General features: G+C 40.5%; 1 protein-coding gene across 1 annotated transcript in view; it reads left to right on the top strand.

Annotated features, from left to right (window-relative positions):
• The window catches only part of GAS6 (growth arrest specific 6), a 94275-nt gene that overhangs the window by 65361 nt on the left and 10454 nt on the right, over positions 1–18460 (top strand). Inside the window, exons 7-12 of the mRNA XM_036753284.1 lie at positions 1913–2035; positions 3339–3460; positions 4851–4969; positions 5368–5557; positions 13822–13986; positions 16943–17111. Of these exons, the coding sequence (XP_036609179.1) occupies positions 1913–2035; positions 3339–3460; positions 4851–4969; positions 5368–5557; positions 13822–13986; positions 16943–17111 (888 nt within the window). The remainder of the gene's footprint in view (positions 1–1912; positions 2036–3338; positions 3461–4850; positions 4970–5367; positions 5558–13821; positions 13987–16942; positions 17112–18460) is intronic.

The raw sequence follows: 18460 nt of genomic DNA, 5'->3' as shown, positions 1-18460 counted from the left end.
GCAAAACTCACAACAAAATGCCCAAAAGCCTTCTGAAATAAGTCACTGGTATTGCCTTATTTCTGGGGTTAACAAGTGATTCCTCGAAGTTGTTTACTTTGGAAGTCTGTTCTTTCATAGGTTGGCCCTGGAAGGGTAGTCATAAATAATCTCAAAGCCTCCAGATAGGATTGTTGTTACCTCAGAAGAATCATAGGAAATTTCCAACCTCAGTTGCATTCTCTAGGCATTCCCTCTGCACTCAAAGAACTGCTTCCTTTATCTAATTTCTGGTCATCTGAAAATGGTAAAATGAGGTAGAAAGCTTCAATAGAAAAATGCTGGCAATTTTATATTAAATACTTTAGCAGCTGATTTTAGGAGGGTGAGGAATTAGGCCTGAGTGATGGAGATCTGAGAGTTCAGTGACTATATGATCTCAGGAGATTCATAGGAGTAATAAGCAGAATTTGGGTGAAAATTCTGGTCCATCTTTCTAAATTAAAATATCCCAGGTTAGGACTTTGATTAAGTCCTATGATGTAATAAACTGATGTGTAAGCCTATGGCCAATTTGTTCAGTGTCTCTGGAACACTCTTTGTTGGGTTGGATCTTGGATATACAACTGAAAGAGGCATCCTGGTACAGTGAGAAAAGCACAGGATTTGGATTCAGAGGACCTGGGTTAGAATTTCAGCTTCAGAAGGCAGCTAGGTGGCTCAGTGGATAGAGTGCTGGGTCTGGAGTCAGGAAGACCTGAGTTCAAATCCAGCCTCAGACACTTACTAGCTGTATGACCCTGGGCAAGTCACTTAACCTCTGTTTGCCTTAATTGACCGGAGAAGGAAATGGCAAACCACTCCAGTATCTTCATCAAGAAAACTCCATGGACAGTATGGTCCACATGGTCACAGACAGAGGCATGGGACTTGAGCAAGTCTCTTAATCTCTCTGGTCCTCAGTTTCCTCATCTATTAAAAAGGGGGGATTGGCTAAGATAGCCTCCAAATCCCTTCAAGCTCTAAATGTATGATCCCAAGAACTTAAGTGATCATAGCCAAAGGCATATGCCCCACCCTGTTTATACAGAAGCCCAAGAGAAAGGTGATGCCTTGGGGTGATGCCTTGGGAAGGTGTAGGGGAGAAGGAGAAGAACAAGGAGAAGGAGAGAGGAACTTAGGGAAGTAGGACTTTAGACTGATAGAGTCAAGGAAGAAGAAGGAAGAGAAGAAGAAAAAGAATGAGGAGAAGGAGAGAGCAACCTAGGGAACCTTGACCGATAGAGTCAAGGAAGAAGGAGGAGGAAGAGGAGGAGAGAGCAACCTAGGGAACCTTGACTGAGAGAGTCAAGGAAGAAGGAGAAGGAAGAGGAGGAGAAGGAGAGAGGAACCTAGGGAAGTAGGACTTCAGACTGATAGAGTCAAGGAAGAAGAAGAAGGAGGAGGAGCTAAGAGTACCTAGGGAAGTAGGACTTCAGACTGCTAGAGTCAAGCGAGTAACAGTCCGATGGAGTCAGGGGAGTAAGAATTAGGTGAAACTAAAAGCTTTTTCCCTTTTGAAATTTTCCAGCTAGCCGAGACCATTAGAAAGTCTCTCAGTAACACAGAGTAATTGACAATTTGCTTAGGACAAGTGATATAATAGAAAGATTATTAGACATGGTGCTAGAGGACCTGTGTTCAAGTTAGTGAATAAGCTTTGCGCAATCAGCCGGGCACATAGTAATGCTTAATAAATGTTTGTTGACTGACTGATTGAATATCTACTTATGAGACCTTGGACAAGTAATTTAGCCTCTCTGGATATCTGTTTCTTCCTCTCTAAAATGAAGGAAGATTGGACCAGATCCCCTAAAGACCCTTCTAGCTCTAAATCTATGACTTCTCATGACTGGAATTAAAATTTGATTGTCTTTTGGGGTTTTGGTTGCAGACATAGATGAATGTGTGGATGCAAGTACCTGCGGAGAAGCTCGATGTAAGAACTTGCTGGGCTCCTATTCATGCATTTGCGAAGAAGGCTACATGTATGATAACGAGAAAAAAGTTTGCCAAGGTACTTTCAGAGACAGCATGCCTCTTCCTTCACCTTGTCCCCTCACCATCCTGTACTATATCCCAGGAGAACCAACCTCCCCCCATGTCCCCGCCCCATAAGCCACCACTTACTTGGGGCTCACCAAACATGTACAGTTATTTCAAAGCAAGTTATTCGCTTTTGCAGGAAAATTTGATGTTAGCCTTTCAGACACCATACAGCTGTCAGCAACGGACTTAAGAAAAGGGAATGGAGAGTTAGGGCTGGGACCAAAAGATTTCCTATTGAGGGAGAAAAGACCCTCCAGACTCCAAAGCTCTGCACCCTCCCCAGCCAAACTCATATCTTCCATATCTTTTTTGATTACTCCTTTCAAACATATGAAAACATATATATACAAATATACCTATATACACACATATTAATGAAACCACACTCTGGCCCATCTGTTCAATGTGCATACATGTAGAAAGTATCACTGTGCTCTATGGACAAATATAAACTGATATGAATCTCTAAATTATCAAAACTCTATTTAGGGTGAATGCCTGGCTGAGTATGGAATGGGCATTGTATCTTATTGCTGAGCCTCAACTATCGTATCCAGGAGCTGAAGAAACAATGAGCATTCCTAACTGCTCCTCCCTTACGCGCACGCACGCGCGCGCGCGCGCGCACACACACACACACATACATACACACACATATATACACATACATATACATACACACACATACACACACATACATACATACACACACATACACACACACATACATTCACACACACACACACACACACACACACACACAGTATAGGGAATGAGGAGGAGGTCCCTGGGTCGTGTATGTCCTGAGAAGTTGGGCGATATCTTCTCTTTCACAATTGTGGACCAGCATTGAAAGCAAGGTTTAAAAGAAAACAATGAAAAAGGGGGATCCCTCCCCCTCCCTACCATAGGAGAGGCTCACCTCCAATAGTAACCCTTTTTTCCAGCAATCATCTAAGCTCTGATTACATAGCTTCCAAGATGTATGCCTCTGATACAAATGTGTATCAAAACTAAGTGTGAATCTTGAAGTAGGGTAAATCACAATGTGTGAATTGCTCAAATTTTATCTTTTCAAAACTGACCCTTGGATAAGTTTCTTTTGCCACTTTTTAAAGAAAAAGCTAAAAAGGAGGAGGAATAAGGACAGACTAACTAGCCAATGCCCATCACCAGCTCCTTGTTGCTTAGATTGCATTTTAGGGACTCTTTTGTTTCAACAAGCACCAATACCTCTTTATCTTCCCTGCCTCCCCTTTTGTGGCATGCAGATGTGAATGAATGTGAAGAAAAACTCTGTGAACAGACCTGTGTCAATTCTCCTGGGAGTTACGCTTGTCACTGTGATGGCAGAGGGGGAGTAAAACTGTCCCATGACATGAACACTTGCGAGGTACCTTTCACTTCAATACTTGTGTAATGAAAAGCTCACCCCAGACTCAATCTCCTGAACTCGAGACACACAAATGGCCTTATGAGAAGGGCTCATCATCTCCCAGAAAATTCTTTCCTTAAAACAAACAAATAAACAAGTGGCCAAACTTGACCTAAGTTGGATTACAGTGAATGCTTAACTCTACTTGTGACGGTCAAGAGAGACGGTCTGCAATCCTTCTGCCTCTGCTGAAGGCTGTAGGTCCTGTGTTCATTGGAAATATATGGAAGCTTGGTATAAGACCTGCTTCTGCACTAATAATAGTGTTTGGTTGTATTTGCAGGATCACCATGGTAACCATGAGCTTGAACAACTGACCAGTACAGTTAGTTGTAGACCAAAAAGTGTGACACATGCGAATATGCATTTTCTCCTAAAACTGTCACACTTACTCAAGATGTAGTCTGTTAGACAGGGCTTCAGTTACACATGTATGTAATTAAGTGCTAGACAATCACACACCTCTCTGGGCTGACAGGACTGACTTTAGGCACAGCTTTTGCTGTTTACCTGATGCCTCTGAGTAAAGCATAAAAGAATCTGCCTGGTCAAGCAATTACATTTTGCCTTAAAAAAGAAAGAAGAAATGAAAAAGCAAAATACTTCCAGAGAAAACAAACAAGTTGTGTGGATTTCTACAGCTGTAAGACACTGGGAAAGTATAACATATGGTTTCTGCAGTCTATAACCAAGCAGGCGAGGCAGTGGACACCAGACTGACTCACAGCGATGGCCTCAGTGGCACAGTAGATAGAGTGCTGGGGCTTGAGTCAGGAAGACCTGCGCTCAAATCTAGCTTCTGACACTTCTGGCTGTGTGACCCTGGCCAAGTCACTTCTAATTGCCTCAGTTTCCTCATCTGTAAAATGGAGATATTAATGTCACCCACCTACTTCCAAGGTCATTGTGAGGATCAAAAGAGATAATATTGTGAAGCACTTAGCACCGTAAGCACTACATAAATGTAGTTATCATTATTATTATTATTAATCAATACTTTCTTCCTGATTTTCTCACAAAGCTATAAATTATCATTCTGTTGGAAAACAGTGGCTCAGGGGCCCGTAAGTGATCTGGCAAAGACTTCTTAATATCCCTACCACCCCCATTCTTCTCTTGGCATAGTACAGTGAAAAGTCTCCTACAAGTCAGGAGAACTGGAATCTCAGTTTGTGCCACCCATTAGCTAGCTATGTGTAAGTCACTTCATCTCTCCTAGCTTAATTTCCTTATTCATAAAAAGAGATGTTTGGGCTAAGTCTAGGATCCCTTCTAGCTCTTAATTCTCTAATTCTTAAAGCAGTAGGTTTCCTTTGTCTGTGACTGATGATGACATTTTTTTTGACAGGACATATTGCCATGTATTTCTTTTGACATGGCCAAAAGCGTGAAATCTTTGTATCTTGGCCGAATGTCCAACGGGGCCCCAGTGATCAGGCTCCGTTTCAAAAGGCTGCAGCCCACAAGGTGAGGATTTGGCACGAATGAATATTTTACTCTTATCTCTTTAGTCCAGACACACATGGAGATACCGTCTTAAAGGGCCATTGCTTGTAGTGGCCAAAAAGAAAAAAAAATTATTGAAACCATCAGATCCCCCAGGTAAATGGTCATTGCCCTCAAATTGAAAAAAAAAATCCTTGTCATGCTGGGGGATTCCTTCTTTCATGGGTTTCTTAGAGCATTTGAGGGGCTATTTAGGCAGTAGCCAGATCTATATTTAGTCATGAATAGGAATATGTGCTATTGTGAACACTGAACTGCATTCTAAATGTGAGAATTTGAGCTGTCGGTAGGGAAACAAACATTTGGTAGCTATGACCTCTACATAATTCTAATTTGTTTCTTGACACCCTCACGATCAGAGTTGTGGCTGAATTCGACTTTAGAACCTTTGATCCTGAAGGTGTCATTTTCTTTGCCGGAGGCCGTCAAGACAACACCTGGATCGTGTTGGCTCTACGGGCTGGGAGGTTGGAACTGCAACTGAAATACAACGGCATAGGGAGAGTCACCAGCAGTGGGCCAGTCATTAACCATGGCATGTGGCAAACAGTAAGTACATGCTCTTTGTTTGGTTTGCCATTGGTTGGGTTCTCCTAAAGTGCTGCCCTTCATGGTTGATGGAATCACCACCACCCCACAGCAGCCACTGTAGAGTCATTGTCATTGCTAGTTTCTTCGAATTTGTGGCTTGGCAGTGCTGCAGTTGACCCCAGGGAAATGTATCGAGATTTCCTAAGTGCCTACTATTGTGGGACAGAATCAAGTGAGAAATGTAGAGCCCTTAATCTTGCCCACATTCTTCCTCAACATGCCTGGACTGTATATATTCTCCTCACTTTAGCCTCTTAGAATCCTTAGCTTCACTCAAGCCTCAACCCCAAGGCTACCTCCTATAAAGAGCCTTTCCTGACCCCCTTAGTTGGTGGTGCTCACTCAATACATCTTCAAATTATTTTGTATTCATTTATCTCTTTACATGTTGTATCACCTCACTAGAATGTTAAGTTCCTTAAGGGCTGGATTTTGTCTTCTATGTGTATCTCAAACACCTAGCAAGGTACCTTGCACTTAGTAGTTATTTAATAAATGCCTTTGAATTGTTTGACATTCAAAATGTGATTTTTTGGTATCATCTTCCATACATACATTAATTATATAAATTATATTCTTTCTGAAAGCAGAAATATACTTATTCAAAGTTGAATACATAGTCATGCACAGATATAAATATTCCTGGCTATTTTTATGTATGCAAATACAAGTTAAGCCTTTTGATCCCACTGGAGTTAGACTGGTACCTCTCAATTGCATCATGAGACTTTTAGTCTAGGTAGGTAATATGAAGTTTCCTTAGGTACAGCTTTCCTGGCAAGAGATCTGAATTCTTGTAATTGTAATATAATAGGGGTCAGTTTGGTCATTGCAAAGTGGTGTGCTTTTTAACAGAAATTTCTTTTCTTTAAAAAAAAAAAAAAGGAAAATCACTACCCTTAACCCCTGAAAAATAAGATAATCCGGAAAATTTCACTCTGAAATGTATTCATAAAGACATTGTAGACATTTGGTAATATTTCCATCCCATCAAGTAATGTCTCATTCCCTTCCTGACCTCTTAAAGTAACAAGTATCACCAAAGCAACAGGAAGGGTGTGTTTCAGCAAAGTTGTAGATAAAAATGTAGAACATCGAGGAACTGTATTACTCTTGAGGAATGAGGGTTTCTGAAAAGTGAGGACTTTACTAGTCTCTAGACAATTGAAATACTGTTCACTCCACAGTCCCTTGGCCAAAGACATCACTATAACCAAGACTGGGGAGGCCGGGGATGGACCAAGGATCAGATAGCTCTTGGGAAAGTGTTACAGAATGTATCTGATATAGTCCTCACCCACTGTTGGGTCACAGCTGCCACCACCCCAGCAGAAATAAACTAGTTTCACTATTTTGTTTGGGAATGTGGCCAATTTAGAGAAGACAGATCTCATTCAGGAGGACAAAGGCAGTCAATTTAGACATTCCTCAAAGGATTACACATTAAGAGTGAAGGTGTTGCATTCGGTCCTTTTACCAAAGCCTAAAGGAGATGGATAAAACTGCTTGACCCACTTCTCAAAGTAGAGTGCTAGATCTGAAATCAGAAAGACCTGAGTTCAAATCCAGCCTCAGACACTTACTAGCTGTATGACCCTGAGCAAGTCATTTAACCCTTGTTCGCCTCAGTTTCCTCATTTGTAGAATAAAAGTGTTGGACCCAATGACTTCTAAGATCCCTTCCAGTTCTAAATCTTTGACTCTGTGATTCTTATCCATGTTTACCTCTACATCTTCTGTAGTTCTTTAGTATCTTGGGCTACCAGTGTATCACTTGGGCTATCTCTTATTTTCGAGAGCTGACTGGCACACTTCCTTTTGAAGTCACCCATGTCCTGGATACTGTCTAATATGTCACTTCTTACACATAAGTTTGAGTTGGCAACAAGCTTCACTGTTCTACATAATAATAGCTAACATTTGTCTAGCACTTAACTATGGGCCGTGTGCTGTGCTAAGCATATTATCATCTCATTTGTCCCTCACAACAATCCTGGAAGGTCATAGGTGCTATTAACATCCCCATTTTACAGATATGGAAACTGAGGCAGATAGAGGTTAAGTAACTTGCTTAGGGTCTCACAGCTAATAAGTATCTGAGGCTAGATTTGAACTCAGGTCTTCCTGACTCCAGACCTGACACTCTTATCTGCTGCACTATATAGCTGCCTCTACACCCACCTTTCATCTTTCAGTTGGGTTGTTTATAAATTTGATCTTTTTGAAATATTGGTGTGCTGTTATTGTCAGCCTTATGGCATTACTGAGAGAATGGGTGGGTTTTTGCTGCGGATAGTTTGGGATCATTGAAAGCATGGTGCTATTTCCCAAATGCAATCTAGCCCAAGCTCTTCCTAGTCAATTCTGGGAGGAGATATATTTTGGCTACTTAACTAGCTGTATGACCTTTAGCAAATCTCTACACCTTTCTGAGTCTTAGAGTCCTCATCTAAAAAATGAAAATGAAAGGGTTGGCCTGCTACCACTGAGGTACCATCCAGGTCTAGGTTATTGATCTTATGTAGCTTCTGAAGACCACTCTGTTAAATACAGGCACTCTTGGTCACAACTAAGTGGAGTTTCCAACACTGGTTTGTAAGTTCATTGTTTGGCATTTGGAATACATTTTCTCACAGAACCCTTGTTCATGAAGGTTCTGAAGCCAACACACAGGAGACCATAATGCTATTAAGGCAGGACTAAAAATAGCCCAGAGTCCCAAGTTCCTTCAGATCCTTAAGCCAGTGTCCCTCTGAACTCTGAATCCCTCTGATCTTTAGCTAAGAGAGGAAGCAGAGTCAGGTAAGGGGATGGTGGTTGAGTGGAAGTTCTGCTGTCTGGGAAACTACTGTGGCAGCAAAGGGAGAAAGAACAGCATTGAGATGAGAGGGTGCTCCTTGAGGAGTGGCTAACCAGCCACAGCAGAAGAAGGGTCCTACCATAGAAGATATCCACAGGGTTAGGGAATAAGAAAGAATGGCTCAAGCAGAAGTATAGTAGGACAGCAGTGGGTGTTCACATTGAAAGGTCCTCCATAAGCTGCATTCCTAAGTCAGAAACTGCCTGTCAATCACTGAGTAGTCCCACCCATCTGTTAACTTCAGCACTTTAGAGATTTAGGAAATTCTGTGTATAAAGTAGTCTTCAGTGTTCTGTAAGTATAATATACAGTTCCAAGCTTACGTTCATTTGTTAGTAGCCTGCCTTCCCATGGGAGGATCACTGTTAATAATAGAGTGAATGAATGAATTCCTTTTTCCATTCACCTGGCTCAAATGGTTACTTACTCTGGCAAGTAGGGGAGTAGCTAATTCAAGACTGATTTAAAAAAGAAAAGAAAAGGAATATGTTGTCAGTGTTTATGGACTGGAACACCAATATCTTGGCCTGGGTCTAATTTTTATTTGTCTGACCTTATGCAGACAATATGTATTTAAACACTCATTGGGTAGACATTTGTAGCCATAATGAAGTAAAATGATGACTGACAGAGGAATCTGCTCAGTAAAGGGTGATTTTTCCTACTTACTGTAATGGAAAGAACACTGAATTTAGCTAACAAGGACTGATTTCAAGCCCAGCTCCTATTTGGAAGTTTCATGTTCAGAAAGACCAAAGTACTATATAATATGAGGGAGAGTGCTACATCAAAACTCATATGATGTCTATGTTCACTTTTTTTTCTCATTCTCTTTTTAACAATCCGCAATCTAGCTTTTGATTTCATTCATCAACTGAAACTGTACTTTCCAAAGTTGCCAATAATCTAATCACCAAATCTAATGGCTTCTTCTCAGTCCTCATCCCCCTTGACCTATCTGTTACGTTTGACACAGCCAACCACCCTCTTCCCCTGGATACTTTCTCTCCTCAGAGTCTTCAGGGCACTCCTCTCTCCTGGTTCTTCTGCCTGTACAACTGTTATGTCTCAATCTCCTCTGCATATTCATCATCCACGTCCAACCCACTGTGAGTGAATCCCAAGACTGTCCTTTGCTTTATCCTTTCTTTCTATTCTCTCTCCATAACCTCATCAGCTCACGTGACTTCAATGATCATCTCTATGCAGATGATCTCCAGATCCATTTATCTATTCCTTCTCTTTCTGTTCTGAGTTCAAATCCCATATCACTAACTGCCAATTCAATATTTCACAATGAATGTTCTTCAGGCATCTCAAACTCAACATGTCCAAAACAGAATTCCTTATCTTCACTCCACCTCCTACTCTCACAGAGCCACCCATATTCGAAATTTCCCTACTACTTTTGAGGGTACTACCATCCTTTGAGACACATGGCTTTGCCACCTCTATGTTATTTTCACTGGTTCACTCACTTCACATAATGGATCAGTTGCCCAATCTTGTCATTGCTTTCTCCATAACATACCTCACCTAGGTTCTCTCCTCCCTACTCACACAGTACCACCCTAATTCAAATCCTCTTCGCTTCCTACTTGAACTATTGCTCACCTGAAACTTCCTATTTCATTTCCCCTCTTCAATCCTCTCCCCACTCTACTACACCCTTTACATAGCTGCCAAAACGATGTACCCCCTCTTCACCTCCACCTCTTGGAATCTCTGATTTTCTTCAGGACTTCCCTTCAATGTCCCCTTCTTCACGAGGCTTTTCCTGGTGCCTCCCTCCCAGCTAATAGTGCACCTCCTCCCAAAACTACTTTATATTTTGTATATACTTGTAAATGTGTACCTTGTCTTTGACATTAGAATATAACCTCCTTGAAGAGGGAAATTTTATATTTTGCATTTGTGCCCTAGCATTTGGCAGAGTGCCTAACAATATAGTAAGTACTTAATAAATGCTTGTTGATGAATTTAGCCTTGTTAGGAGCTCCTCAGCTCCCTGCAGGTTCACTCTGGATCCAGACAGACTTCAGAAGGGTGACAGTGGAGACCACAGATGGGGTGGGGGTCAAATTACTTTATTCTCAATGGCAGCCAGTTGAGAAAAGGTGGGGATATAGCATCCCCAGCACTCCGCATTCTGCATTCTGCATTCCACAAATCCGAGCTTACTGACCAGTGCTCATTGGTTTATAGAGAAGCAAAGAAGGCATTATGCCAATAATAAGCTCATAAGTTTACATTAACTTTGGTTATATCATGTGTCAGCATAGAGCATGTACAGTGTGGTGTTTACAGGTTAAGCTCAAATGTTTATATTATTTATGGTTATATAATGATGCACAAGCACAGTGGAGCTGTTTACAAGCCATGATCCTGGAAACTTGTATCTTTAAAAAAGAAAAAAAAAAAAACAGATCCATATCACCTTACATGCAAGCCTAAGTTTCAATTATAAAATGGGGGGATGGCATAGGATAAGATAGTATAAATATGATAGGATAGGATAAGATAGATAGATTAGGATAGGATAGATAAGATGGAATAGAATAGATAGGATAGGATAAATAGGATAAGACAAGATAGGATTAGATAGGATAGGATAGGATAGGATAGGATAGGATAGGATAGGATGGAATGGACAGGTTAGTATAGATAGGATAAGATAGGATAGGATAAACAAGATAGGACAGACAGATAGAATTATAATAGGATATATAGGATAGGATAGAGTGGGGCTCTTCCAGCTCTAAATTCTATGATCCCCAGCTCTAGAGGTCAAGTGGTTACACCTGCTATTCTAAGAGATATAAGTGGGCAAATGGTATAGGATCTTGACCTGGGGGTATGAGACTGAATTATATTTCAGCGCCTTCCCTAGGATGAATCTGAATCACTGCATTGGACTTGGAATTGACTTGACTTCTTTGGAGAGTCTCAGGACAATGAATATCCAAGGACAGGTCAAATATTTGGGAATCTGCTCCCATTTTCTGTTAGGTCTTTTTCTCTAGAAATGGCTTTTGGGGGCTAAGGGAGGGAGACAGAGTTACCAAACACATTGTCTAATCCAGGGCTTCTTAAACTTTTTCCACTCACAACCCTTTGAGCACTTCTTAAATTGTGGGTCACAACCCTATATGGAATTGCTCTAATCCAGGGGTAGGGAACCTGAATCCAAAGAAATTTGGATTCAGTCAAAGAGCCTCACTTGAGGACCTAGAGGTCCTCATATGGCCTCGAGGCTGCAGGTACCCTACCTCTTCCATCTAATCTATATCCATCGAGCCCCTGATCCTCATGGTGTTGGCTTTGCTGTGGGCACTTTCCAAAATTGCAATTTATGCTGCAGAAGTGGATCAAAATAGACTTTTGGGGGTAGTTAAGGCAAAAGCAGAGTCCCTATCCAAAGCAGGCTGTGGTTTAAATCAGGTCTATCTCATCTCATTCTAGTTGGGCACTCGCCATCTGTGTGACATTGGGCAGACTGCTTTATCTCCATGGGCCTCAGTTTTCTTATCTCTTATATAAGTTATTAAATTAGATGATGTTTAAGGCCCTTGTCAATTCTAGATGCTATGGATATGCTGCTATTATTGTTGTCATAAATTTATTGTTATAATTGGGGCTTTTATAGAACAAAGCCTTGCAAAAACCAAAAGTCCTTTACAAGGGATAAATCCCCAAAGCATCCAAGATTCTAGCATCTAGCATGGTAGAATCAGATGAAGCCTAGACTTGTAACCAGAGGACCTGGGTCCAAGTCTCAGCACTTAACCTTTTTGAGTCTCATAGAAGAATGGGGGAAGGGAGAGGGGGTATGGGAAGGAAAGACATAATAGCTCTATTCAAGAATTTGAAGGGCTGTCATGTGTAAAAGAAATTCAACTTGTTCTGTTTAGCCCTAGAGGGCAGAATTGAAGCAATGGGAGAAAGTTGCCAAGAGAGAAATTTAGGCTTGATATATGGAAAAATTTCAACAGTTTGTTGTTGTTCGGTTATTTTCAGTTATGTCTGACTCTTCATGACCCCAGTTGGGGTTTTCTTGGCCAAGATACTGTAGTGGTTTGCCATTTCCTTCTCCAGCTCATTTTACAGATGAGGAAACTGAGGCAAAGTGAGGCTAAATGACTTGTCCAGCTACACACTGACTTGACATAGCTAGAAGTGTCTGAAGCCAGACACTCAGGTCTTTGACTCCAGGCTTGGCACTCTATCCACAGCGCTACTTAGCTGCCCTACGAATGAACATAGGTTGTCCACAGAAAACTGAATTTGCCCAGACTGATCTCCCATGCTGCTCAGCAAAAGGCGAGGCTGCCTTCCCCGTGCCAGTGGGTATGTTCTCAGGGAGCATGCATTCATTTTCACAGAAGGATAACATTAGAGCTAAAAGGAGCTTTGGAGGATACCTGGTCCCAACCCTTCACTTGTAAAAGGTTAAATTAAATGACTTAATCGAAGTTGCATAAGGAATAAGTGGCAAAGATATAAACCCAGCTCCTCTGACTCTGAATTTCTAAACTCTTCCTACTGTATCATCCATTTAAGCTCATATAAGTATGAAAGTACATACTTCAAAATCACTATTGTCTGGACAACCTGGTGGTGATGGCCTCAGAACTTATCTAGGCTGATCCTTAGATGAAATCCACACAGGCCATGTCTGGGCACATAGTTTCCTATGACGTGGCAGAGCTTATCCTTTACTTAACATTGAGGACTAGCCCCAGGTGGATTTACCAAAATACAAGCTTGGATTGGTTTGTGTTTGTTTTCTTATTCCTGGGTCATGTATCGTACCTTCAGAGAGCCAGAAAGGATAAAGAACATTTTGTCCATCCAGAGGGGAGAAGGGAAAGCAGATCTCTCTTAGTTGCCCCAAAGGATGTTTGTTATATATGAAAGTCACATTCTGCCTTAGATCTTAAAAGAGAGAAAAACCACATTGCAAATATGTTTGCGTCTCCTAACCTTTGTCTGATACCTTTGACATTTAGACGTCAGTCTATTTGTTCTTTAGATGCATCCAGTATCTAAAAAATGGACCTTTTGGTGGCCTGAAAGATTATGTTGTAAATCATGTCTCATTGTATTAAGCACGCACCATAATATTAGACAGACTTGCTGGTTCTTTTCACTTGACAGCACCAGCTTTTCTGAATTTCTCAAAACCATCGTCCTGACTCATGGCAAAAATGCATATTGTTCCTTATGAACTCATTTGCCCTGAACATAGAGGGGTCAGAGCAGCTGAAGTTTTGAGCAGTAATAGAATTGAGCTTCTCTCCTCTCCCCTGGAGTTCAGTTGCCCCTCTCTGAAGGAAAATTCTCACCCTTTGTTCTCCCACAGATTTCCGTTGAGGAGGTGGAGAGAAATCTTGTGATCAAGGTTAACAGTGATGCTGTTATGAAAATAGCAGTCTCTGGGGAACTTTTTCAGTTGTACCGAGGACTGTATCAGCTGAACCTAACAGTGGGAGGCATTCCTTTTAAAGATAAATACCTCGTTCACCCGGTAAGTACTATCATTAATCACTGACTATTAATGAATTATACAGTATGTCCTAGAGGCTAAGACTTGTATTAGGTAGACACTTTCCCTCCATCTGCCAGTGGGTAATATTAACTAAGCTTGGCAAAGGGCCTAGGAAAAGGCAAAAGCTATTTCACTATTTCAAAAAGAAGACCTACATTCTTAACCATATGAGCTGGTCCTCATTCTTTCCTTTCTTTATTCAGGCTTAGCTTTCAGGGTAAAAGTCACTTAAGATGAAATGAAAAGAAATTTTCTCTCTTTTCAAAAGAGAAATCAGCTTTATTGGACTGAAATTTGGGAGTGTGTTGGGAAGTTGGGAAGTTGCTCATGTCAGAATTTCCACAAAAATAATCTTGATGAGGAAAAAGTGATTGGTTTTCAAAGAGCTGCTTTCCCTCCTTCCTCACCCCCCACCCACCCACCATTGTGGCAACAGACCCTTAACCTTGTTTTTTCCTTATCTCTAATGGTCCTTAGATAAATGGTTAAAATCCTCATGAGTATGGGTTTAATTTCTATACAAAAGAAGCAGCAGCAGCAACAGCATGAGCATCTAGGGATGCCAAATTATGGAAGTTCTTGGCTACCTTCCCCGAGCTTTTGCTATTCACAGGTGGTCAGAGGGGGAGGCATCTGAGGAATAAGGGAGTGTCAGCTCTTACATTCCCCTCCAAGGCCAGATTCATTCTTTCAAGGTCTCAAATTTAACAACAGTTGAGACTAGACCTCCTTGGCCCATTAATTTTAGAGATAAAGTAAACAGAGGACAACAAAATGAGTTGTGATGATTTGCCTAAGACTAGGCTTTCTGAGACAGCTAGTATTAGCTTTAACAGGCCCTGAGTTGATCAAAATTTACCTGGCATAGTTTAAACAAAACTAGCTTTAACAATATCAGGGAATAGATACCAAGAACAAAGGTATTTTTTTTTATTACCATCATCTCTGGCCATATTTCCTTGAGGTAAGGACAGACTACTATCACTTTTACAGGTAAGAAGAGCAAAGTACTGAACTTCAGATGTATATCACCTTTTGAACATGATTGATAGACCTTGGGGAAAATCACATAACCTTTCTAGGGCTTGTTTTCTTTTTTAAAAATTTTGAAAAAGAAATCTAACAAAAATCCACTTTTTTTGTCCTTTCCATCCCTGCACCCCTCCACCCCCATTTAAAAAAGAAGAAAAATAAAAACAAGATAGGCTCCAAATGGACATCAGGGGTGACATAAATAAATTCGAACAAGGGGGAAAAAATTACCTTTTAGATCTATGGATAGGGGAACAGTTCATGACCAACAAGAATAGGAGAGGATCACAGATGATAAAATGGATCTTAATTTCCTCAGGTTTAAAATGAATGGGTTGAATTATATGCACTCTAAATGTTCTTCCAGCTTTAAATGTTACTACCCCATGCCTAAGAGTGCCAAGATCTTTTCCAGTACTAATGAGTTGTGTATAATTCCCTGATATAATAGTGGGATTAATACATATCAAGACATATGGTATACTTATCTATTTTATGGATGACACAAAGCTAAGAGAAATGTATTTGCTAATGCAAATGACAGAATTGGAATCCACCCACCAAAAATCTGAGCAAGGTAGAATAATGAACCGTAGCTAACAAGATTACATTTAGTTGGAATAAATATAAAAACACTGTACTTGGATTCAAAAAATCAATTGCACAAATACTGGGTGAGAGATATGGGGTATGACTAGAAAGTTTGGAAGACTACAAGCCCAATATTAGTAAATTGTGAGACAGCAGCTAAAAAAGCTAATAGAGATTTAGGACAGATGCAATAACAGAAGCATAATCTTCAGAATGAAGAAGGGCATAGGATACTTTCTTCAGAAGGTTGTCGTAAGGATAGCTTTTTCTAACTTAATGCATCATATAAATGTGAAGCATCATTATCATCATTAATAATAATACTAATCTTTTCATCTCTTATTTTGGTCATGCTACCTCTAAAGTACTATGTGTCTAGTTAAGGATGCCGCTTGAAAAAGGGCATTGAAGAACTAGACTGTACCCAAAAAAGGAAAACCTGTATGGTGGGGTATGTGACTATGTTATAGGGGCATCAGTTGAGGGACTAGAGATGTTTCATACACAACTGTACTTTTAAAAATATTTAGAGCGTTATATGGAAGAAGTAATAGATTATTCTTCTTCTTAGCTCCAAAAATCAGAACTAGGAGCAACAGGTAGGAGATGCACTATAAAGAAGACTCCCTAATAATTACAAAAATCTAGAAATGACAGTCTGATAAAGTGGTGCTCATAGTTATGTAATACATAAATTAAAAGTAAAAAATGTTTTACATACATCATCTCATTTAACCCTAGCAACAACCTTATAAGACAGATGCTATCTATTAATTAACCCCCATTTTACTGATGAGGAAACTGAGGCTGAGTGGTTAAGTGACACAGCTAGTAAATGTCTGATGTAGGATTCAAACCCATGTCTTTGTGACCTCTAAGTCCAAGCCTCCAGCCATGCCAGGCTGCCATTTTATTAAACGTTTTGAAATGAAATAAGCAGTAGTCAAGAATATTGTAGAAGAGGTTCTTACTTCAGCTTTGGGTTTCTGAGGTGCCTTACTACTTTAAGACTCTTGTGAGTGTTTAGTATAAATTGGATTTTTGCAAATCAAAACACAGTCTGTTTGAAAGCCTACATGAAGGCATTTTATGTTTCATGTATGAATGCCCAAATGTGTCTGTATGTTAATTGGGGAGGCGAATATGTCTGTTTTGAGTAAGTCACTCCTTGCCTGTCTCCTGATGGGTTACTCTGTGGATCTGGTGACACTGCTGGGTCCCACTGCCTGTTTGGTCTCTGGGAGCACACACCCTTCCTTGCCACCCTACCCCCCACCCCAAGAAAGCTTTTGGGATTCTCCTGTCTTTCCAGATAAACCCTCGTCTGGATGGTTGCATGAGGAGCTGGAACTGGCTGGATGGGGACGATACCACAATCCAAGATATAGTCAAAACGAATAGCAGAATGCAGTGTTTCTCAGTGATGTCAAGAGGATCCTTCTACCCTGGCAATGGATTTGCATATTTTAGTCTAAATTACAGTAAGTGATTATAATACAGCGGCTATGGTTATATTCCTCAGACCCTTACTTACTAGCTATGTAACTGTAGGGCAAATTACTTAACCTTGTTTGCCTCAGTTTCCTCATCTGTAAAAATGAGCTGGAAAAGAAAATGGCAAACCACTTCAGTATCTTTGCCAAGAAAACCCCAAACGGGGCCATGAAGGTCAGACATTACTGAAATGATAGCAACAATATTCTCTAGCTGAAAAGAAACTTTTTTTTGAATCACATATCTGTGGCCTGAAAGGAGTCTGCCATTGAAACTTATATCACATTTTGATTAATTTGTTACTTAACAAAGCTTCCGTGCAATAATAGCACAGAGACCTGCGTATACCAATGCATTTCACTTAGATACATAATTTCTGTTAGTGTGACTTTTAAATATTATTGAGTGAAGGGGGCAAAGGTGTTGCTTCCAGTTCCAAATCTATAAAAATATGAGGGACGAGAGGGCAGAATTGTTAAATTATATTCCATTCTGTTAAGATTTGGGTGGAATCTCAGTTATTTACATTAATTAATATATTATCTACAGCTCTAAATCTGCTAAGCATACCATCTGTGTTTTCATTCTAATTCACCATCAGTGATTGAATTAGGCTCTTGCTATGCCTTCCTGTCTCTTTACACTCACATTCAGACCCTAGATCAATCTCACAGTGTCTCTCTGTGGCATCCCTAACCCTAAGCACTTTATTCTCACCTTGGTCATGATGTCTGGAGCACCCAGAAAGCTTAGGAAATACCTAAGTATTTAGGAAGGATGCATGTGTCAACGAACAGTTAAGACATAAAGTCGATGAAATTTAATAATTTCATATAATCCCTGCATCTTCATTTGGAAAGCATAACAAGATCTTACACTGGGAAGGGACTTTTAGAATCCTCTATTTCAACTTCTCGTCCAATATGGAAATCCCTCCTTTATGCCTGGTATAAAACTCTGACTTTAGCAAGAGTCCTTAACTTCTCTGAATTATGCCTCAGTCAGTCTAAAGGTATCAAGGGCCATTTAATCATCTTCCTATCCCTGGTATTTGTCTTGCTTTTTTTTGGGGGGGGTGATATCTTGGCCTATGTAGATTACTATCATTTCAAGGTGAATGTAATTTTGACTCTACTTTTCACCTTCCCCTCACTGCAGACCTCTTTCCTGCCTGACTTCTTGGTCACTGATGGAATTGCCACCTTTCTTTTCTTTGGAGATTTTTTTTTCCTGACCTTCCCTCTCCCACATTCAAACTCTAGGTCAGTCTTAGAACTGTCTCTCCAAGGCACTGCTGCCCTTAAATGCATCATTCAGGCCACTTTGTATCTGAAAA

This window comes from Trichosurus vulpecula, chromosome 4, assembly GCF_011100635.1.
Source record: "Trichosurus vulpecula isolate mTriVul1 chromosome 4, mTriVul1.pri, whole genome shotgun sequence".
Lineage (NCBI taxonomy): Eukaryota > Metazoa > Chordata > Mammalia > Diprotodontia > Phalangeridae > Trichosurus > Trichosurus vulpecula.
Note: the sequence above shows the minus strand (reverse complement) of the source record. Positions and strands in the feature narration are given on the sequence as shown.